The sequence below is a fragment of the Scomber japonicus genome, chromosome 21 (genome assembly GCF_027409825.1).
Source record: "Scomber japonicus isolate fScoJap1 chromosome 21, fScoJap1.pri, whole genome shotgun sequence".
In the NCBI taxonomy this organism is placed as follows: domain Eukaryota; kingdom Metazoa; phylum Chordata; class Actinopteri; order Scombriformes; family Scombridae; genus Scomber; species Scomber japonicus.
The window spans coordinates 18,126,746-18,149,563 of NC_070598.1; the positions used below are offsets into that span (position 1 = coordinate 18,126,746).

The following is a 22,818-nucleotide window of genomic DNA, read 5'->3' on the forward strand; positions in this document are numbered from 1 at the left end:
TTACCTTCTCTTGTTACTAGGTAAAAAAAAACATGTTAGGGAACTCTATAATTTTGTAGAAGGCGTCCCAATACACCTAGGTAATTGGACATTTTGGAGGGCCATTACAACATACTGATCAGATTTTACCTCTAAGATTGTTCTCATATTGATGAGAGCGACTTCTGCCAGCTGGAATGCTTACAGAAATACAGCAGATTTCTACACAACGAAAGTAGGGATACTGTTGTGAGGTTGTTGTTATCAGTGTCTTCATGATTGAAATTTTTAATTGCTGAAAAATCTGAGATGTTTGGCCAAAAGTTGTGGCTATTTTGTACTTTGGATTTAGTGTCTGGACAGTTTTAGTGGGCACTTCTGAACTTTTATTTCTTTGTCCAATAGTTATCATTTACTACTTTAAAGTTATTCCACTGATTGACATTTAGTGAAAGTTACCTGCCAGGAAATGTATTCATGTCCTAGAAAAGAGGCAAGGAAGATGATAATTGCCTGCTAGCAAACATAAATGGAAACAACAGGTTTTAAATAAGCTTAAAAGTTTGGCTTTGGAAATGTTTTATATGGAAGAAAATGCTTTCAACTCACCACCAGTATACAAACACATGTCATTTTAGAGAAAAACACTTTAAAGGGCCATGTTTTGTGTTATTTTATTACTTTCTATACTAATATGATGTCAGATTTATATGCTAAATGTAGTAAAAATTCCAAAACCTGAGGTGAAAATATGTTTATACGCTTCTTACAAGACAAAAGTCAGGAATTCAACCTGCTCTGAACGCCTCATTTGTAACTTTACCTTCATGTTGTTGACTCACATATTTCAGATAGTTTTCAGGCTTGAATATGTACACATGTATGAATGAGAAAATCCAGCTACTATTGTTTGTTTACATAGCCTCCAGAGCTGGGAGTCTGCTGAGGGGCAGTTTCCAGAAGCCAGCCAATCAGAACAGAGTGGGATCATCAGGAAGGGGGCTTTAAAGATACAGGAGCTCAAACTGCCCTTTTCAGACAGAGGCTGACATGAGGGGCTGCACAAAGGACCAGTATAAAATAAATGAAGAGTTTTGAACTGTAAATCATGCGAAGCCCCAGAACATAAATGTAGACCTGGTAATGTACATGATTTATCCTCTCTAATGTAAACATAGCTTTGTTTAGAAGAAAATTACACAGGGTACCTTTAAAACACTACATTTGTGAAGAAGTAAATGAAAACTTCATCATTATTAATAATACTTTTTCTTACATGTATTGAAGTAGGAAGTACCTGATTCCCCATTTCTTTGTGCAAATTAGACATACTATTAGTGAGTCACACATGCACTTAAAAACATCATAAGCAGATGCAAATAACTGGGGGTATAATAAGGTATATTATTTTCCTTTATTTTGCCTCATCTATTACTCTTTTAATGAAAATTACACCACAATATGTCTCCAGAAAGGCACACAGGTCATTTTATCAATATAACTTGTGCAGTACAGTCAGATATCATATGTCTATAAGTCAGTACTTGTCAATATAAGTTGATGCAGTTGTCACAGCAGGATAAGGAATAATGTATCTCACTGTAAATGGAATGATGAGTACAGTCTCTATGTTCAAAGAGTCTACCAACCATAAGCCTATTGGGATCTTGTATGGCATGGTGATGGGCTTACATGTCGCTGTTGATGGTCGTAGCTGTTCTCTTTGCAAGGGTATTAGTGGTGCTAAAAGCAGTACATAATACCATCAGGGCCAACTGTGTTATGAGGACGTGTTACAGCGCAGAGGGTAGTGGATGAAGCAACGGTAGACAGGTCCTCAGGATTCATTACATTCCCCTCCTAGTCAACAAGGCGGCAGATGCACCTTTAGGTTTCTGGACATGTTTAGCAGGTTAAAGGGTCTCCTTAGTGGCCCACAGGTGCCAGATGCTTCTAAAACCACCACAGCAGCTCCTGGTCCGGCTCCAGAACCAGCTCCGAAACCTGCTCCACCTCCAGGACCAGAAAAGGTAAAACATGCAAAATTTTTCTGTGATCTTGTAAACTTCTTAAGCTTTCATATTGTTTAGTATGTGCCAATAATACAACAAGTTTGGTTACATTTGTTTCTTCTAAGATCACAGTAGTGGCTTTTTATCTGTCCCTCCATCCATTTAACTGCTCAGTTCTTATGCCAACAAAGAATCAAATACATTTGTTTCATTACACTGACCTCATTGGAATCGCTCAGTACCCAACAGGCACTTTTAAATTCATTTCATCTTGAACATAGCAGATTTTGAAAAGTGTCTATCAGGCATGGTAGTAATTTGTCAAATGTTAAATTCACTATACTTTAAAAATGTTCTCTAAATGAAAGTGGCGCTCTAATGAGCGGGGCTTGACTAATGAAGCTGACTATCTGACTTTGGGGAAAATGTTGATTTGTCTTGTAGGAGGAGAAGCCAGCCGATAAGGAGAATGAGGCCAAGAAAGAGGACAAACCACAGGGTAAGTCATCATTCATTTGGGAGGCTGAAATGGCAGGTTTAGAAGATACATTGCTGTATGTTGTTTGTTTAGCTTGATGTCAGGAATATGTTGTAAGCCTTTAAATAATATTTCGGGCTAACAACAATACACTAATATCACAGTTTTACTCGCGTAAGTTGGTATTTGATCACTCTTTTCTCACTCGCTATGTCCAGCTACTGTGACTGTGTAGAAGCATTTTTATGTGTGTGTTAGGAAGCTTTAAATGGCTGTTCTCAGCTTTCAGCACACGTGTAAGGCAAAGCTATTGATGAAGAAGAAAAATCAGATTGATAGAAATTTGTCTGGTAACTGTTGATCGATATTGAAGATGATTTAGCTTTCTTATCAGTCCGAACATCAGTTTTTCAGATTTCTGAGGTCTATGGGAAACATAATTTTAGTGATTTGATTGTATTTTTTCAGCTTAGACAACATAGACAACTTTCTTGTAGAGAAATGATTGTCAATGACAATGTCACCCACTTTCACCCAAAAGATCTTGTTATTCTCTTATGTAATGTATCAGAAAGTCAGAGAGAGCAAACCCAAACTACTCCTAATCAATCTTATAACTGTAGGACACGCCATATGTTGTGGATATATACAGATGAATCTGGCCTTGTGAAAGGTATAATGTCAGCCATGACTTTGGTTCAGTCTATGCACACTTTGTGTCCTTTTTTCTACAGTATACTGTATTTAATCAGTTGCCAAAAAATAATTAAACTCTGTATTTTGCCTCTCCGCTATATATATATATATAGATCTTTCTTGAAATGTGGTTTGAACTGTTTGCATCTTAACTGCTGCTGTACCTCTCTTAGAATCAACTCCGGCCCCAGCCCCTGCCCCGGCTCCTGCCCCAGCTCCTGCCCCAGCTCCTGCCCCAGCTCCTGCCCCAGCTCCCGCTCCAGCTCCAGCCCCTACAGCAGCCCCAGCTAACCCTGATCAAGCTGGACCTGAGGGGTAAGACATCCATTCCTTTGTTCTTTGTCTTGTACAGTGATGATCATCAAGTACGATCAAATAATTCAGCAACAATCACAATGAAATGAATACACCTTCATCAGCAATTTTTCCCACCTGATGTGTTTCAGCATTTAAAATAGAAGATGAAATAGCATGAGCCTCAGCAATGAAGAGACTGGATGTAGGGGATTTACACCTACATTATTTACTCAGTCTCCAAATTCCAAAACACAGACCTGCCAAGAAAGTGACACCCGCGAATCACCAGTATCAAATTAATCAGCCGGTGGACACTAATTAATCAGTCTGCCAGGCAAGAGAGAGAGAGATGAAGAAAGCCTAATGTGAGATCTTAATCCCCTGCTGCAACATTCATATTAGCAGGGGGATGACCTGAAAGTGGATTAAAAGCTTTTCAGCTTTTTACATGTAAGAAGCTCACAGGAGCTGCTTCTAGTCTGGTAATAAAAGCCATGAGGGCAATAGGTAGCGACAGATGCAGCTGATCCTCACAGTTATAAACACACTTGTCCAAATGAGGTGACTTGTTGTAAATCTTTCATCAGTGGACAATAAGGAAGTGATGGTAAAAGCTGGGGACTCTGTGTGCAGCACATTTGGAGGTGCCTGCAATCAGATGCGTAGAATAGAAAGCCTGTGAGTGTCAGAGGTTCAAAGGTCATGCAACAGAATAAAACTCCAATCACAATCTGATGTCAAAATGTATGCTGATCAAGCAGGTATAATCAATATTGTTATTGTAAGGTATCACATGACTTTTTAGAAGTAAAAAGGGGTCCTTCATCATAATGAACTTAGAGAATTAACACTTGACCTTGCAGTCCCCCTCAGCTCTATGGAGCTCTATCCACAGCAACTGTTAGCTTATTATTTTGGTTTTACAGCACATCTATTTTGGTTCAGTCCCATGGCTCTCATTGTGTGTTGTTATTGGAGGGAAAAGGCAGTTGTTTTCAGCGACAAAGCTATAAAAACAGTCTACATGTTACTTGTCCTGCACCAAATGGCAAAAGGACAAGTTAGCGACTACTTGGTGAATAAAGTGGTACATTTAGCAGTTAATTAGCCAAATATTCCCTTAAGGAGTTAGTAGAGACCAGAAGCTAAACAGAGAATGAATATTGGACTTAAATTTGCCTGCTGGCCAGAAAAACAAGTCCAAATGAATGCTAATACTACTAACATCAATATGCTAACACGTTTGCCATGATTATGCTAAATTGAAGAAATTTAGCTGTTAATATTTACCATGGTCAGCCTACTTAGTTAAGCATATTTGTGTGCTAACATTTGCTAGTAGCACTAAACATAACATATGAGTGAAGCTGAGTATTGGGCTTAATGTTAAATTAAACCAGGTGAAGAGTTAAGGGGCTGCCAGTTCATCTAGTAGATGTTGAATGTTAAGATATTTAAACCAATAAAATAAAACAATTGATGTGCTGGTTAACTATAGATAGTTATTAAAATGTACCATCTGTGCATCATGGGTATCACTATCAAATTTCACAGCAATCCATCCAATAGATAGGAGTGCTGGAGTGCTATATTATGGTTAGATAAGATTTTTGATTATTGCAAGTATATTTTATTGATTTGAAGATCTTAAATTAAATATATTGTCTTTTTGTTTATACCAAGTTTAGGTCAGTTATCATGCAGTGGTGTTTTATTTGTAATGACTGGACACCCTTTCCTGGCTACTGTGAGCCAGACGTACTACTGAATTTTGTCCACTAGGTGGCGACAGTTGAGCACAGATTCCTGTGTCTATTCTGCTGAGGCTAAGGTTGTCTGGTCAGCTGAGCCTTTCTGCTTCAAATGACATCTAACAGTGGAAATCTCTTTATTTGACATTACGAATCACAATTACCACACCAAGGCATGTATGAATGGTAGTTCCTGTAGACTGCAGCCTCTCTCAGCACTCTAGCCTTGAATACATTTTTTGTGCCATACTTTATTTACATTTGGATTTAACACTGTTATAATTTGTCAAATACCTCAGAGCAGTCTTCATATGTTTGTTCTGCTGCAGGAATTATAAAACACGTTAAGTGTTTCTATAGGATTTTTCTAAGAAAGTCTTAACCAACATAAACATTGTAGTAAACTCTTTTTTTACTGACTTTTTATTTACCTTTTTCAGACAGGAGGACCCCCCTCCTCCACCTCCACCCATAGTCATCAACAAGTACTCAGATGAGCAGCTCAGATTTATAGTCCAACGGATGAGAGAAAGACTGTTGATCTACGAGGAGAAAGTGAATGATCAGTACGCTTCATCCCCAGAAATCACCCCTCCTGTCAGTGAGTACAAACTCAGATTTATTAAGTTTCAGCTGTATTACAAAACATCATATTTGTGAATATCTTCTGAATCACAAGCGACACCGTTTGAAATGATGTCTATTTCCTGTGATTTTAATATTTTAGTACATTCAGTCTTATCATTGTCCTTTCAGCACCATTGCTGGGCAAAGACCACTACGCACAAGTCATCGAGGAGAGGAAAAGACAAGCAGAGGAGGATCGAATAAAGAAGGAGGAGGCTGATAAGAAGAAGAAAGAGGAGCAGGAGAAGAAAAAGAAGGAGGCAGAGGAGAAGAAGAAGGAGGAGGAGGAGAAAAAGAAAGCAGAAGGTAAAGAAATATATAAAAAGATTTTCATGTATGCTGCTGGGATGGGGAATGCTAAACAAAGTTTTGTTGTATTTTATGTGCAATAACTATAAAGTGTCCATCTATCTATCTATCTATCTAAAGCTGCGACGAAGGTAGAGACGAAGGAGGAAAAGAAGGCCAGGCTTATTGCCACTGCCTGGTCTTGTGTAGACGTTGTGCTGAACCCAATAGAGGACATGATGGACTCTGTGCTGGGTAGCACCATCGACCCTTTCACAGGTAAACTCCTAGAGATAGTCTTAGGACTGCTGTTTAGAGTTAATCAGAGACGTTAATTTCCCATCATCCCCTCTCCTTCAGACCGCCGCTACATCGCCTGGATGAGCCTTGTGACTCTTGCCTTCAACTACAACACCTGGTTCATCACAGCCCGCCTGTGTTTCCCATACCACACTGAGACCGCCATCCCCTACTGGTTCGCAGCAGACTTGCTGGCCGACTTCATCTATCTAATAGACAGCATCTTCTTCCAGCCCCGCAAACAGTTTGTCAAAGGAGGAGACATCATAGTGAGTCTTGCATAATCCTAACAGATGGAGGCTGTCACATAAGAGACTGTAAAATATTTTTATATGATTTTCTCTTTCATTATTTCAGAAAGATAGACAGATGACCAAGATGAACTACAGACAATCAGAGAGATTTCTGGTATGATATTTTAGGGCTTCTCTAAAATTTGAATTTTAGGATGATGTCACCCCATTAACTTCACACGTGTCTCCTCTCAACAGACAGAGATGTTGTGCCTTGTACCTTTCGACTTGCTGTATTTACAGTTTGGATTCAAATCCATTTTCAGAGCCAATCGTCTGCTGAAGGTGAATTTACTTATGTGTTCCCTTTGTGCTGTGGAAAACATTAAAAAATATATATATACTCAAGAGTTTTTATTTCTTATCTGTTGATGACTTTTGTGTGCTTGCTCTCAAGGCAGAGTCGTTTTTCGAGTTCAGCGACCGTCTAGAAAGCATCATGGCCAAGGCTTACATCTGGAGGTAAGTTATAAGATTTTCTTTTTTTTTTTTTAAAGCCTGGGTGTGTTTGACTTATCTCTTATCTCATCTCATGAAATTGAGTAAAAACACGGTTATGCAATTCCTGCCATTTAACACATAGCTCTCTTTTTAAATGACATGAGTAAGTAACCTCTTGACTCATCTGTTAGAGTGATTCGCACCATCGGCTATCTTCTCTTCATGCTCCACCTCAACGCCTGCTTTTACTACGTGGCTTCAGAATACCAGGGCATCGGCGGGACTAAATGGGTTTACTCTGGCCTGGGCAGCGCGTAAGTGTTGTTACGTTCATGCTTGTGGATGGGGTACATGTATTTGCATATTGCACAGTTTTTAAGTATAATTAATGTGTAAAGCGGAGGTATAAAATCTTGCTCAATTGTACTCTCACTATAGCAATACTACTACTGTAATACTATTATTATACATTTACCTAATAACTTTCCACATTGTAAGTTTATCCTAAATTCCCAGATAATCACACTTACCGTTCTGGGTTTAATAGGACATTAAAACAGTGTCTTAATGTCAAAGATCCCCTTCAGACATGTTCAGTTACCATGTTAAAAATCCTTCAATAGACATCTACTTCTTCTTCCTTATTGAAATATACTGAATCTGTGAGAAAACAAATATTTGTCATTTTGAATTGAATTGCTGGACACAAGATTTCTTCTACTACTTCTAAATAAAGCTTTATCATATTAAAAAAACTTTTAAAATGTAATTGCTCTTTTACTGGTAAAAAACAAAACACATTTGGGTTGTGAAGATCACACATAGCAAAATTTGACTAAGTTGAATAGAACACAGAGCCCTTATATGTCTTTATGTTTTGTCTGCTGCACTGAAACAGAGTTCCAGTCTCTTTAAAAATCATCAAAATCATCAAAAATACCCAAATGTAAAATCTATTGTATGTTTGCATCTTTGCTGCTGCTGCAGTTACCTCAGCTGCTTCTTCTATGCGGAGAAATCCCTGCTGATGATCGCTGAGTTGCCATTACCTGACACCATGTTCGGACAGATCTTTCAGATGACTAACTACCTTTTCGGGGCATTCTTTATGTCCATCATGCTTGGACAGGTAGTTTCCGTCATTATTTTATGCTTTCTTCATCACATTTTTTTCTTATCTGTTTTTCTTTTTTTCTTTTTTTTGGGTGATTTGGTCGACCTTTTTTTGGATGTTTCATTTTGCTCTCCTTTTTTTCTTTTTTTACCTTTCAACCTAACTGTTCTATACTTCTTAAATTTGGCAGCAAGGCATCCAGGGAATCAAACTCGGAAAAACTGGAGTAATAGCACATTTTAAAGCTTGACTGAACTCTGGACTACCACAATCCCTCCTAAACTCATGCGCACACATACTGTTCTTATTCCCCCATCCAAACAACAGGCCAGCAACATAAAAGCATAGTTTGTGACAGCCCCTCTAATGCCCCCCGCCTCTCCACAGGTACCTGCGATGTTACTACTATGCTGTCCGCAGTCTGATCAACATCGGGGGTCTTAACGAACCCCACACCGTCTTTGAGATTACCTTTCAGATGACTAACTTTTTCACGGGCGTCTTTGTGTTCTCCAGTTTGATTGGACAGGTAACATAGAGACACGTCCTGCCCCAGTAGTTTGAGTCACGGTCCCAGCATCCTCAGTTCATCTGGAAACTTGATAGTCTTAGTCTTCTTAGTGTGGTGACGTAGAGATAGATGAACGAAACCTGCTCATTTAGGAATGATGCTGGCAATCATTAGTTTCCATCATCCATCACTCCAAATGTTGTTGTATTTCACTGGTTCCCTGTAAATGTCTTGACTGTCAAAAAGGTTGTCAGAGGTTCTAAATGTGGCATCTTTCTTTCTAAAAGATCTCCAAAGTTGTCCTTAGTTTGTGTATTTACTCTTGCTATCATCCTTCCTCAGATGAGAGATGTCATTGGTGCAGCCACAGCAGGGCAGACCTACTTCCGATCCTCCATGGACAACACTGTAGACTACATGGTGACCAACCACATCCCCTCAGTGGTGCAGAACAGAGTCCGAACTTGGTACACCTACACCTGGGACGCTCAGGGCATGCTGGGTCAGTAGATACCAGATGAAGTATATCTGTCAGGAAGTCTGGAGTTATAGAGAAACTTCAAATCTTCATGCACATGTCACCTTAAAAACAAGACACGGTTCTACTTTCCCTTTCAGCTCCAGACTTCTTTCACACCCAATTTAGACTCAGAACTAACTCCTTCAGTTTTGTTTTGATGATTTCAGACGAGGGTGAACTTCTGGATAAGATGCCTTTGGTGATGAGAACTGCAATCGCTGTGGACATCAACCTGTCAACTTTTCAGAAGATCGAACTTTTCAAGGTGCAGGCACACGGGAGCACATATAAACACTCACAGTCAATCAAGCATATTCCATTGTATTTTTACTTTTTTTTATCCACAGGGCTGTGACCAGCAGATGTTGGTTGATATGTTACTGAGGCTTAAGTCTATCATCTATCTACCAGGAGATTTTGTCGTAAAGAAAGTGAGTTATCTTATTGGCATCCTGGATTTCAAATGTTGATTTTACTTGTTTGGCCTCAGATCAATACAAAAATAATCCATCCCTCATGTCATGTCTGCCAATTCGTATTTGTCACTTTCTTGTGTTGTTGTCTCTGCAGGGTGACATTGGTAAAGAGATGTACATCATCAAGAGTGGAGCGGTGCAGGTGGTTGGAGGTCCTGACAACAGTATTGTCTTTGTCACCCTGAAGGCTGGCTGTGTGTTTGGAGAAATCAGGTAAGATACAGTTTATACTTTCTAGGTGTTAGTCCACAACAATGCACTGCTTCTAACCATTTTCTTTTCCTCAGTCTGTTGCAATCATCCAAAGATGGAGGAAACAGGCGTACAGCTAACGTCAAAGCTTACGGCTTCGCTAACCTCTTTGTCCTGGAGAAGAAAGACCTCTTTGATATTCTCGTCCACTACCCAGAGTCTCAGAAAGTGCTGGCCAGGAAGGGAAAGTGAGAACTGTTGTTTTTACAATATACTTTTTGTCTAGATATTTCTTCATTCATTTATGCACAGTGGGGGAAAATGTCAACATTGATAGACAGTTGTAATCACAACATTTACTTTCAGAGTACTTAATTAGATCTGTCTTTTCTTCAATTAGTTGTTTATAGACTAGATTGTGTTATATATTAGATTATCTACACTTAAACACGTTTTCTCCACTGTAGGGACACAATTAGATTAATGCTACAATTGCAACAGCTTAACAAAACTTTAATTTACAAGTATAAACACTGGCACTTCATCATTTGTTCATATTGTGTATAGGAAACTAATGAAGGCCAAGGGACCAGCAGCAGCTAAAGCTGAGGAGGAAAAGAAGAAAGGACTTGCACTGTTTGGACCCAAACCACCAACACCCAAATTGCTCCGTGCTTTTGGTGGAAATATTAACCAAAAAATGATAGAAAAATTGAAGGTAACAACACTTTTCTCTCAACTACTGCCTCACAAATTAAAATATCTACATTTGTTCTTTAAAGTCATTGCAGTTGCGCTGACTGCTTAACATAATGAACTCTTTTATTTGTCTCCCACAGAGTGCTTCTTCTGGCTAGTGAAGACATTGGTTTGTTTTTGTTAATAGCTCCTTTTTGGGAGTGTGTATGTACAGTTTTATTTTCAACTTGGCACTACTTTTTTGTACTGAGCATGTTTTGTTTTATGTTAAGATATTGTTTGACTCTACACAGGCAGGGTTGACCATAGTGAGGAGTGAGCAAGATTGTGAGCATTACTGTAAATAAATTTAAAAAAAACATCTAACTGTATTACCCAACCTGGCTGCGACAACAAATAGTGCTGAGCAAACACCATAAACTTTATTTACCCATGTATTTCTACACTGTTGTGATGAGATGTGCAGTAAATGATTCCAGAGACTGTCGACCTCAGCTCCTGCTTCTTGTAAATACTGCCTGTTGTATACTGAATATATATTTTTTATAGTTTATAGTCTGGCTGCTTTTATTGGCTGTATTTATAAGTTTACTAATGTACAGTAGATGTAAAAGCCTTACAGAGATTATCCATCATTATAACAACTTCTGACAGTAATGCTGACTATATAATATTTAAATCATTTGATCTCTGTCTATATCTACTTAAATAAATACTTTCCAGCCAACTTCTAGTTATATCTTGTGAGTTGTATTCTGTCCTGTTTGTGTGTTGTCAGTTTTGTGTTGGTACAGTAGGAGTTACAGACCAGAAGGAGAGAAAGGTGCGAACTAATCCAATAAGCCAGACAGGGATGTGGTGAGAATTAAATGCAGCAGGGAACTCCACAGTCAAGTGACTTAAATAACCTCAGCACAGCCTAATTTTACCCCGCCTGGGTTAATCTCCTATAGTCATTACTTACTATAAAATCACATAACTGATTATGCTATATTTAAAAATACATTCAATTCTGTGTCAAAGTTAAAGCACAGCATTGTCACTTATTTCAGTAAGATTTATGGCCAGAAAGTAACCAGTTTATTATAATAACTCTCATTCTCTAACCTTCAGCACTGTGACTGGGTGTGATTATTACTCAGAAGACATGCTTTTAGTAAACATTAATTATTGCCACTATTTATCTGCCAGCAAATAAATGGTCCATGCTGATGTTTACTTTGCCGGACACTGATTGGTCGCTATAATAGGTGATCTGGTGACTCCAGGAGTAAAGTCACTCCCCTTTACAGGGGATTAATGGGCTTCAGGAATTAATTGTGGCAGTCTGCTGTTTGGATGGAAGACAGGACTGTCTAGGGTTCTTGGAAGGATCGGTGATCCAGAGAGGAGAAGTGGATGGGCTGTTTGCTGTAGCTCACACAAAACTACACCATGTTCAGCAGGTTGAAAAACTTGGTAGGGGCGCCCGTGCCTCCCCCTGCCCAAGCTGCTACCCCACCTTCCACCCCAGCTCCACCACCAAAGGTAAGTCCTGGACTCCTTTTATAATCATTGAAATTTCAGAATTTTGACATTTGTAAAATCAATACATTTTACTTGCTAATTTTATAAAATTGGTCATTCATATCAGCTGCGCCCTGAACAGCTGTCCAGCAGTTTTAATATATGCAAACGTTAAATCAATTGGATTCTGTGTTTTCCTTTTGCTTGTCACACACAAGTTGTTTTAATTACAGTGAGAACCTCCGAAGCAGCTCAGCACTGATGAGAAGAGCAGTCGATGTAGTCTCAGCAGAGATATTGGGTCTAGATGAGCAGCAAGTCTTTGATATGAATGACATGAATTGAATTGATTTTTTTATTTCCAGGAAGAAAAGCCTCCTGAAAAGAAGGATGAGGAGCAGCCAAAGAAAGAAGAGGAAAAGAAAGAGGAACCAAAGAAAGAAGAGGAAAAGAAAGAGGAACCAAAGAAAGAAGAGGAAAAGAAAGAAGAGCCAAAGAAAGAGGAAGAACCCAAGAAGGAAGAGCCAAAACCAGGTGAGAAGTCTTTTGATTTATTTCCTCTTTCCGTGGAAAGTTGAATGCTGATTATGATGCCACCGTGTGCTTGTTTTCCAGGAACTGCCAGATCAGATTTAGTGTCACATGTATTGTCTTTACACAGAGCTGTACACACCAGTATTTAGTGTTATTCTCTGTGCTTTACATTAGTTTTTGCAGAAGTCATTCAGATTGTGTTGTATTGGACTCTCTTTTTTACACTTTGATTTTTGAGGTTTTACCAAATGGAAATGAACTGAACAGTACTGCTGAATGAACCAACGATCAAAAACACAGCATCATTTCTTCATATATGTAATACACACAGGCTTGTTTTAAATGATGAAACTGTCAACAACACACTGACATAAATACCTCACTTTCAAGATCCTTCCCACCAGACATTCGCACTTCTGACTCTGTCTCCACCTTTAAATCCCGCCTGAAAACGCACCTATTCAGAGTGACATACTCTGTCTCACACTAACTATGCAATCACATTCTTGTTTATTTATTGTACTAATGCACTTTGTAGTCACATTCATATTTATTCTTTATATTTGCACTAAATGTCACCTGATTTATATTGTTTGATGTACTGTTGTTGTGTTATATGTGCCTTGTAAAGTGTCCTTGAGTGCTTTGAAAGGCGCCTTTAAATAAAATTTACTAGTATTATTATTATTATTATCATACATGTTGCATACTCTGATGTAATGATGAGGCTTTTGGTGCACAGCATAAATGTATCACTTGTCACTCAAGTTTTATTACAGTGAAATCATATCTGAGTGCTGAGAACATTATGTGGTCAGTTACATGGAAGCACACTAATTTTGTCGGATTTTATTAATTATAAAATATCTGCAAAAATTTGACTTTAAACAGATAAAAAAGCAGAATTTCTGGTTATGTTAGGTTCACTGTGGTTAGAAAGATATTGTAATGTCTCTTTCTTACAGCTCCTGCACCTGCTGCCCCTGCTCCCCCTGCTGCTCCAGCTGCAGCAGCAGGTGATGCTCCTGCCAATCCAGAGGGGGCTGAAGGGTAAGAATACATCATGAATAAAGAAATGACTGTCTGATCAGATCACAAACTAAAAGTCAGCATATAATAGTGTTAGTACTGATGACTCCATTTGGCACTCATCTGACATTTTAAGCTTTCCAAACTCACTTTAGGCTACACATTGCAGTCAGGTCTTAATTTTAAATTTTGTATTTTTGTGTGTGACCAATTTTCAAAATCAGATCTTGGGACATTATGTGCCCTTCCACAATGTAGAGTTCCATTTTGGAAATGAATTGAATGATAGTGCAAGTGTTCATCTCAAGGATTAACTGGTGTGGAGACCAGGTGACGGGTGAAAAGGGGCGCTGACATCTGTGCACAGATAAATGTGGGTCAAGGAGATGTGTTACCTCTTTGCTGAATGTTTGTCTTGTATCTCAGATGTTGTATTTCCTACTGGTCTCTACAAATCATACGATCAGTATGATTTTCCTTTATCTGACTTGAGAGCATTTTATCTAGAGAATGTTAGATGAGGGTTAGGGTTAGGGTTAGGGTTAGGGTTAGGGTTAGCGATTAGATAATCACAACAATCTTCTCTTCTTGTATTACAAATCATTCAGAAAACAACAAAACCTTTCCATAAAGTGTCAATGAGACTTTGTTCAATAAGTGTTTGTTAGTGTTAGTGTTGAGTTACTTTATGTGCTTGTTTGAGTAAGAATAAGATAACAGAGATTTATTGTTTGTAATTATTGATAAATATGTCCAGCTGAAGATTGCTGTATTGGCACAACGTGTACAATTTACCACCTCAATTTGAAGGTGATACTGTTGGTATTGCATGAGGACAATGGTGGAAGAAGACATTTTTACATAAGTAGCAATGCCTTACTGAAAGAAATACTGTACAAATAAGCCCTGTATTGATTCTATCCTGAAGTAGTATAGAATAGAATTAGTATCTTAAATTATTATCATTGTAAAGTACAGTATTAGCTCTGAAATATAGTGTAGAATCAGTATATAGAAGCATAAGTACTTTGATATCGTACTTTGGTGCAGTACTTGACAACACACCGCACTCCATCTAACAATCTTTCAGGTTTGTTATGTTTCCTTCAGGCTGAGATCATTTTACTATTTTACTATTACTATAAGTTTAAATGCATACTTTAATAAATATATTTTTAGCATTTTTACTTCACCACTCATCATGAAAGATGTATTAAGCAACATCTTTACATCATTTTTTCACTGTATTCAAATGCAGGCGTTGTGATACCAGCTGAGACCGCAGCGGTGATTAAGAATACGCAAATAAACTTGACTTGTCCAAGAATACCTTGACCCTATGGTTCAGGAACTCTTTGAGCCTCTAGTCTTTAGGTATCATCACAGCGTATTACATCAGCTTCATTTAAACATCATTTAACTTCATATAATTTCACTTAACAAACTGGAGGCATGATTGTTGCTCCGGTGGGCAGTTCAAATGTCAACATGCTCTCTTCACTTTCCAAACGGGATACATTAATCCTTTTCATGTTATTGTGCAGACTTTTACCTACCTTATATGGTCTACCCTACATATCACCCTCCATATTGTTTTATCGTTCCCTACAATAAGAAACAGTGACTGTACAAACTGCAATAAGACCAGCTACATCACACTGTGACTTGCACCCTGTGACTCCTAAAGTAGGAAATGAGATTAGGAGCTTAGTAGTATTTGTGACTGAAAAACAATCAGACAGCATTCATGCACACACACACACACACACACACACACACACACACACACACACACACACACACACACACACATAGAAGGGTTTATTTAGATAATAATACATATTACTTTTTCTTCTGATTGTGATTTATGTTCTTTCTTTTTTGCAAGACAGCTTTAGCTTTAGCTGAATTAGTCCTGTCTAAAAACAGAAAATAACAGATTTAAAAATGGTCTTAATCCTATTTTCTCAACTAGAGGTTCAGATAAAAGTGGAACAGAAATCCAATTGGTATCTATGGAAATAACTACTACTACTATAAATACAAACGTTAGATACAATCACAAATACTAATAAGTAAATTATAAAGAGTAGGAACAATTCTAATATATAAATATAAATTAAATAAAGAATACAATTATCATGATAACATATTGCTAATAAAAAAAATACAGAAATAAAAGTAAATTGCACAAATCCTGTATCACATGAATACACAAGTAGAACAAAATATAAATTGTGTTATAATTAGATCTTCTCAGCAGGTAGAAGCTGCAACAAGGTTAATGATCCACACGTGACATTATAAAAGAAGACATGACGTGCTAATGAGCGATAGAAAAACCGATCGTCTTTTTTTTTCTTTTTCTTTTTTAGCGCGCCCCTTAATTATAGCTTCGCGAGACAAAATTCACTTGGACGAGAAATATCGTCACACCCCTAGTATACATCCAACATAACTACAGGGTACAACCACATGTATACACACATACAGCACATATACATAAGTTACAGTAACCAGATGTGAGCAGTGTGAAGAATAGGTGGAGGGGGTGCCTGGGGTCATTTACTATGTTGCATGTTCTGCCTGCATTGGTTCTGCTGTTCAGGTCTGAGAAGGTGGGGGCGGGGGAGGCCAAACAATTTTGGAGGTTTTGTGTGTGATCTGCATGAGTTTGTTCCTATTGGAGGCAGTTGACATGATGAAGAAAAAGGGGGAACAGTGGAGGAGAATGAGTTGATTTATACTTTTGTAGAGTAGCAGAAAGTGCTTTTAGTCTATAACAGGGGTGTCAAACTCATTTTCATTCAAGGGCCACATACAGCCCAATTTGATCTCATGTGGGCCGGATCATTAAAAAGATGGAAGGACGGAAGGAAAACAGGGATGAGAAGGAAGAGAATACAGGAAGGAAAGGAAAGATGGAAGGAAGAGAAGAGAAGACCGGAGGGAAGGAAGGAAGGAAGGAAGGAAAAGAAGACAGGGAGGAAGAAAAGTAGGAAGGACAGACGGAAGGAAGGAAAAAAGGAAGAAGGAAACTGGGCCGGATTGGACCTCTTGGCGGGCCGGTTCTGGCCCACGGGCCGCATGTTTGACACCCCTGGTCTATAACTTCATATTTAAAAGTTATTTCTCTAATCAGGCCCAATTTCTTCCCTCTCATAATTAGTTTTATGGTGTTCCTTAATTCATCTTTCTTTTATGATTTTTTCAGAGAAGAACCTCCTCCGTCTCCTCCTATTGTCTACTCTCGTTACACAGATGAAATGGTCAGACATGTGACCAAGACATTAAGAGAGCGCACGGAGATGCTCATAGAGAAAGTCACCGACCCGTATGCCACTTCTCCAGAGATCACCCCACCTGTCAGTAAGTACAGCCAGAAAACCAACCTGCAACCACACTTCAGAAAGAGCCATTTAACAAATCACCTGCTCTGTTCTGTTCAGCGCCCATTCTGAAGAAGGAGGACTACATCAAATTGAAGGAGGAAGAGCGCATCGCCAAAGAGGAAGCGGACAAGAAGAAGGCAGAGGATGCGGCTAAAAAGGCAGAGGAGAAGAAGAAAAAGGATGAGGAGAAGAAGCTGGAGGCGGAGAAGAAAGCTGAGGAGGACAGGCTCGCGGAGGAGGCCAGGAAAAAAGCCAAGCTCCTCCCAGACTTCAACTGCGCCTGCTTCGATGCCCTCTTTCTTCCATTAGAGGAGAAGATGGATACATTCCTGGGAAACACCATAGACCCTTTCACAGGTGTGTGTGTGTGAGCTCCACCAAGGCTAAGTAAGAGCTGAGATGCTTAGAAATACTGAAATATGCGTGTTTGTCTCTGCAGATCGTCGATATATTTGCTGGCTGGCTTTAGTAGCAGTGGCATACAACTACAACGCTTGGTTTTGCACTGCTCGACTGGCCTTCCCTTACCACAATGCTACTTCTAACCCCATTTGGATATTTTTTGACGTTCTTAGTGACGTAGTGAATGTCATTGACATTTTGCTGTGGCAACCCCGTCTTCAGTTTGTCAAAGGTGGAGACATTATTGTAAGTAACAGTATCATTATTGTATTTTGTGTGTGTGTGTGTGTGTGTGTGTGTGTGTGTGTGTGTGCGTGTTGTTGTGATATCAATTTCTAATTAACATAAACTTCTGTTCTGTTCTGTTCCTTGCAGAAAGAAAGAACCATGACTAAGGTACATTATCGTAATTCGGACCAATTTAAGGTGAGAATGTTATATGACCAAATCAAATCACAGAATTAAAAAAACTGTTGTGAAACATAACCACATTTCCTGTTTCCTTCTCTTTTGTAGGTTGATTTGGTCAGCATCATCCCCTTTGACCTCCTCTCCGTGTATTTTGGATTCTCTTCCTTTTACCGACTCAACCGCTTCATCAGGGTAGGCAGGCAGCGGGATATGTTTTACTGGATATGTTAATGAAGAAAAACTGACATTTGTTGGTGTAACTTCACAGTTATTGTCCTGTTTCTCCTCTTTTATCCCTTCCACTCTCTCTAGGTGGGTTCTTTCTTTGAGTTCAGCGATCGGCTGGAGAGTATCATGGCAAAGGCCTACATATGGAGGTACATGCTTGTGGAGGAAATACAGGAGTAATGGAAAACGAGCTGTGATGGAGATAAACATTGATTTTATTGAGTTTTTAGTGCAAAGGATACTTTTTTAAAAATTGTTAGCAATATGAGTAAAAGAACACATCTGTTAGCAGTTCTCAAAACCAAACCATCTACTGTGCTTGCTTGTTGTTGAGTCACTGTCGTTTCATTGTTTGGATTCTCAACATTATGTTATATCTTCTGCTGGTTTCACAACAATGTATATACAGTAACAGTCAAAAATGTTGACACATTTTCTCATTCGAGAGAATAGGAAGACATGTCCACATTTTGACTGGTACTTTCCACATACATACATACATCTTTATTCTCTTTTATTTGGTCTAATCATTATTTCCTTTTTCTATCGATCTCTTTCCGATTACAGAGTTGCTCGCACCACAGGCTACCTGCTCTACGTCCTGCATCTCAATGCCTGTGTGTACTACGTTGCCTCAGTGTACGTGGGTCTAGGAACATCCTTATGGGTGTATAATGGAGTTGGATCAGCGTACGTATTTTTAACATTTGTCTTGTTTATGTTTATTTATGATTAAAGTGCTTTTGTCATTGGAGCTCTCCATGGTGCTTTCACACCAACATTAAGGCCAAATCTCTCATTCTCTCTCTGTGGTCCTGAAACACTGAAAGCCTCTGTCCATGGTGCTGAAAATGTTATGCAGTCTCTCTATGGCTGCATCTGAAATCACTCTATTTACTATATAATGCATTTTATCATTTTTATTTTGTTTGCTATTTTCTTTAAGTGTCCAAATTACAAATGTGAAATTTAAGCTCTATACAGCCCCTCACAAAATTCTCACAATGGAATAGAAAAATTAGCATCCATTGCATGTACACTGCTTTCCACTAATAATCCCACAATACAGCTTATTTGGAAATGCCCTAACAACCAGAACACCATAGCAACCACCTACTGACACCCTAGAAAACTCACCAACACAGAGAAAGCATCTCACGTTACCCAAAGACCCCTAACAATGCCATACCAACCAATATAGCATCACCACAGCAAGAATCTAATCTGTGTCTCTGTAAATGTCGCTAAGTGTGTATGTTTATCAAAATGAAATAATGGTGCTTTACTGCATGCTGCCTGTCATTTTTCATTCCTTACTGTCCCCTCACAGGTACCTGCGTAGTTACTACTTTGCTGTCCGCAGTCTGATCAACATCGGGGGTCTTCCAGAGCCTACAACCGTCTTTGAGATTAGCTTTCAGATGATTAACTTCTTCACTGGTGTCTTTGTGTTTTCCAGTTTGATTGGACAGGTAGGAAGACTCATAAATCTATCATGTGGCAACTGTTTGAGGATCAAAGACCGCTAGAGTCGTCCCTGTCATTCAGTTTGTTACTAAGAACTGTTATCTAGTTTTATCTATGTAACAACTTCTTAACACTCTCCATTTCTTTCTTTCGGTCTTTCAGATGAGAGATGTCATAGGAGCTGCAACAGCAGGTCAGACATATTTCCGGGCATCAATGGACGGCTGTGTTGATTACATGAACACATATACGATCCCCAGACAAGTCCAGAACAGAGTCAGGATGTGGTACAACTACACTTGGGCTGCTCAGGGCATGTTGGGTGAGTCTTTTCTTTCTTTCTTTCTTTGGATTACCACCAGTATGTATTTTTTTCTCTCTTTCATTAAATTAGTGGACCCAATCAAACCGTAACCAAGCTGTGACAGAGCTAAAGTATTTAGAACTTGTACGATGACATTTGGTGGCATAGCTTTTAAAACTGTACTCAGCTTCAAAGCACTTTATCCAAGAAACCTGATGAGACACTAAAACTCTACTGAAAACCAAACTGATGAAACACTTATAAGAATAGTTGCTCCATAAAGCAGGATACCGTACTACATGCATGTGTTTACTATCCTTTTTGGTCTGTTTTTCTCATGATCACAATGGTGTTACATTGAGAGAACAAGCTATGCTTTGTTGTAATCACAAAATCACATATCAAAAATCAGTTTTTAAAAAAAGGGTCTTTTAGGCTTACCATACAATACTGCATTTAAATGAAAAATCCCTTAAAAACGGCAACGACAAAAAAAGGCAAATACTTAAGTACAGTAGAATGATAGTGATGATGTGTTGTTTACCTGTTTATTTGTCAACCTAGCATGCAAACGTACTGTTTGTCACTTTTAGATGAGGGTGAGCTGCTGGATAAGATGCCTCTGGTGATGAAAACGGCCATCGCTGTGGACATCAACCTGGCCACTTTCCAGAAGATCGCACTGTTTCAGGTGTCTCAACGTTTACCATGTCCTTGCATTAGATGGCGAACATCAAGATGACACACTACACAATCAGTACACACAGACACATGAAAATTGACCATTTTTCTGTCAAAACCTAGTGGCTGAGAAACAATGAATGTATTTCAATACTTAATACTTAAATATGGAGTCAAACAGTATGATAATACAGCAGCATACTGATATTGTTTCTTTCAGGGTTGTGACCAGCAGATGTTGGTGGACATGTTGCTGAGACTCAAGTCTATTGTTTATCTACCAGGAGATTTTGTTGTGAAAAAAGTGAGTATTTGTTTGTGTGTGTGTGTGTGTGTGTGTGTGTGTGTGTGTGTGTGTGTGTGTGTGTGTTAAAAGATTGATGATCATGAACCAAAACCCCCACACAATATGATCAAGATTTTGTATATCTGACTGTAAGGCTGACGTCTGCTCTCCTCTGCAGGGTGACATTGGTAAAGAGATGTACATCATCAAGAGTGGAGCGGTGCAGGTGGTGGGTGGACCTGACAACAGTATTGTGTTTGTCACCCTGAAGGCTGGCGCTGTGTTTGGAGAAATCAGGTTAGTCTGCAAGAGCATCTAATCTTGTATTTTTCTCATCTTAAAGCTAAATTACACCAAACTTTAATATTTAAAAGTCTTTTTATGAGTGTAATGAGAATAAATTGATTTTCAAGCTAATAATGCTGCTGTGTTGTTACAATACGGTCATATTAACATATAATAAAGATGCTCCACGTATCAAAGTATGCTAAAGAACAACCTACATCCAGCAAATTAAAATTTTCTGAATAGTATCACCTTAAAAAAAGGGCTGTTGCACTAAATTACATTTTATCCTATATATTTGGATAGTGCCTTTTTTTAGCTCGTTATACAACTTAAAAAACTCAAACTCATTGTTAGTTGTTATTGACGGATGGTTTATTTCTGCTTTCATTTGTCACAGTTTACTACAGTCTGCTAAAGATGGAGGAAACAGGCGCACAGCTAACGTAAAAGCACATGGCTTCGCTAACCTCTTTGTCCTGGAAAAGAAGGACTTGTTTGATATTCTCGTCCACTACCCACAGTCTCAGAAAGTGCTGGCCAGGAAGGGAAAGTGAGTGATATTCTAACTGTGCTTGAACAACAGAAAGATGAGTTTTGTATATAGAGTATGTATGTGGAGGTTTTGTGATTATGGTTGTTTTAGTGACATTTTTTTAAAAAAACAGTATTTATAATCCTTGTTATACTACTGTACATACGATGCAGCTCATTAAGGATTGTGTGTGTATGTGTGATTGTACAGGAAACTGGTCAAAGCTAAAGCCCCTGCAGGAGGAAATGAGGATAAGCCAAAAGCCAACACTCTCTTCGGACCGAAACCACCAACACCGAAGCTGCTCAGACTCTTCGGCAATTTACGTAAAGCCAAGGTAAAGTTTTAACATTGAGACAACAGTCTTCATAGAGGAATAGCTGCTGAGTAGCTGAGTTATTTCAAGTTGATTAGTTATTGATTTAGCTGTGAACAATTTGAAATAAGCCTGAATTTGTCCATTTTTTGAAAGCTAAGTAATTCAAGTGACTAAGTAAATGCCTTTTCTGTAGATGAAGTAGCATTGTTCTAGAACATTAAATCTAGCGTAGACACTAATGAGCCTCTAGAATAGTATTAACGTGTCTTTTTCCTGTCTTTTGTTCACAGGAGAACGAAAAGAAATGAGATGTGTGATGTTTTTCAGTTTCACCATTTCAAGTTTGATACAATTAGTGTGTTCCACTTTTCATTGGCTAATGAAAGTCTCACAAGGTAACATGCTTCACTTGTTGTCCATTCCAACACCATAGCCTCGGGATAAATGATGCAAGGTCTTTAGCACAGACATTTAACTGAAACCAATAAGATGTTATGAAAAGTTAACATAACTTTAATGGAAATGTAATTATAATCTAATGATATTCACTTTGTAAACTTTTTGCTTTCAAGATAAAGAAATGTCTAATTTTCAACTGATTAGTGCCAGTAACCAAATCTAAAGTTAACATAATGTTTAAAGTATGTATATTGTAAATTGTACTTTATTTTTCGTATAAACCAATGTTTACTACAAAACGTGTTGTTTCATTACTCCAGGATGAGATCTGATCCTGTCTGTAGTTATTTTGGTTTGTTTGGTATC

The 22,818-nt window shown here is 38.5% G+C and overlaps 2 protein-coding genes across 2 annotated transcripts; both read left to right on the forward strand.

Annotated features, from left to right (window-relative positions):
- The first annotated feature begins 1,880 nt into the window (after positions 1 to 1,880).
- On the forward strand, positions 1,881 to 10,832 carry LOC128382353 (cyclic nucleotide-gated cation channel beta-3-like). Its single transcript, XM_053342350.1, has 19 exons — positions 1,881 to 2,009; positions 2,436 to 2,500; positions 3,319 to 3,480; positions 5,654 to 5,814; positions 5,970 to 6,156; positions 6,289 to 6,407; positions 6,489 to 6,697; positions 6,786 to 6,836; positions 6,920 to 7,006; positions 7,119 to 7,183; positions 7,354 to 7,476; positions 8,664 to 8,805; positions 9,130 to 9,289; positions 9,475 to 9,572; positions 9,655 to 9,738; positions 9,878 to 9,996; positions 10,071 to 10,223; positions 10,543 to 10,693; positions 10,815 to 10,832. The coding sequence occupies exons 1-19, from the start codon at positions 1,881 to 1,883 to the stop codon at positions 10,830 to 10,832; spliced, it is 2,283 nt and encodes a 760-aa protein (XP_053198325.1).
- Positions 10,833 to 12,108: 1,276 nt separating this feature from the next.
- LOC128382354 (cyclic nucleotide-gated cation channel beta-3-like) lies at positions 12,109 to 22,221 on the forward strand. The gene is made up of 17 exons (XM_053342351.1): positions 12,109 to 12,201; positions 13,680 to 13,764; positions 14,170 to 14,209; positions 16,958 to 17,112; positions 17,193 to 17,492; positions 17,575 to 17,783; positions 17,913 to 17,963; positions 18,054 to 18,140; positions 18,261 to 18,325; positions 18,744 to 18,866; positions 19,507 to 19,648; positions 19,806 to 19,965; positions 20,541 to 20,638; positions 20,849 to 20,932; positions 21,093 to 21,211; positions 21,600 to 21,752; positions 21,945 to 22,221. The coding sequence occupies exons 1-17, from the start codon at positions 12,109 to 12,111 to the stop codon at positions 22,081 to 22,083; spliced, it is 2,103 nt and encodes a 700-aa protein (XP_053198326.1). The 3' UTR covers positions 22,084 to 22,221.
- Positions 22,222 to 22,818: the final 597 nt, after the last annotated feature.

Excerpts from the sequence above, each read along its gene's own strand:
- LOC128382353 (XM_053342350.1), top strand. The coding sequence starts at position 1,881 with ATGTTTAGCAGGTTAAAGGGTCTCCTTAGTGGCCCACAGGTGCCAGAT. Across the intron at positions 6,698-6,785 it reads TCAAAGGAGGAGACATCATA|AAAGATAGACAGATGACCAA; the intron begins GTGAGTCTTGCA and ends TCATTATTTCAG. Across the intron at positions 9,573-9,654 it reads AGAAGATCGAACTTTTCAAG|GGCTGTGACCAGCAGATGTT; the intron begins GTGCAGGCACAC and ends TTTTATCCACAG.
- LOC128382354 (XM_053342351.1), top strand. The coding sequence starts at position 12,109 with ATGTTCAGCAGGTTGAAAAACTTGGTAGGGGCGCCCGTGCCTCCCCCT. Across the intron at positions 18,326-18,743 it reads GCAAAGGCCTACATATGGAG|AGTTGCTCGCACCACAGGCT; the intron begins GTACATGCTTGT and ends TTCCGATTACAG. Across the intron at positions 20,933-21,092 it reads GAGATTTTGTTGTGAAAAAA|GGTGACATTGGTAAAGAGAT; the intron begins GTGAGTATTTGT and ends TCTCCTCTGCAG.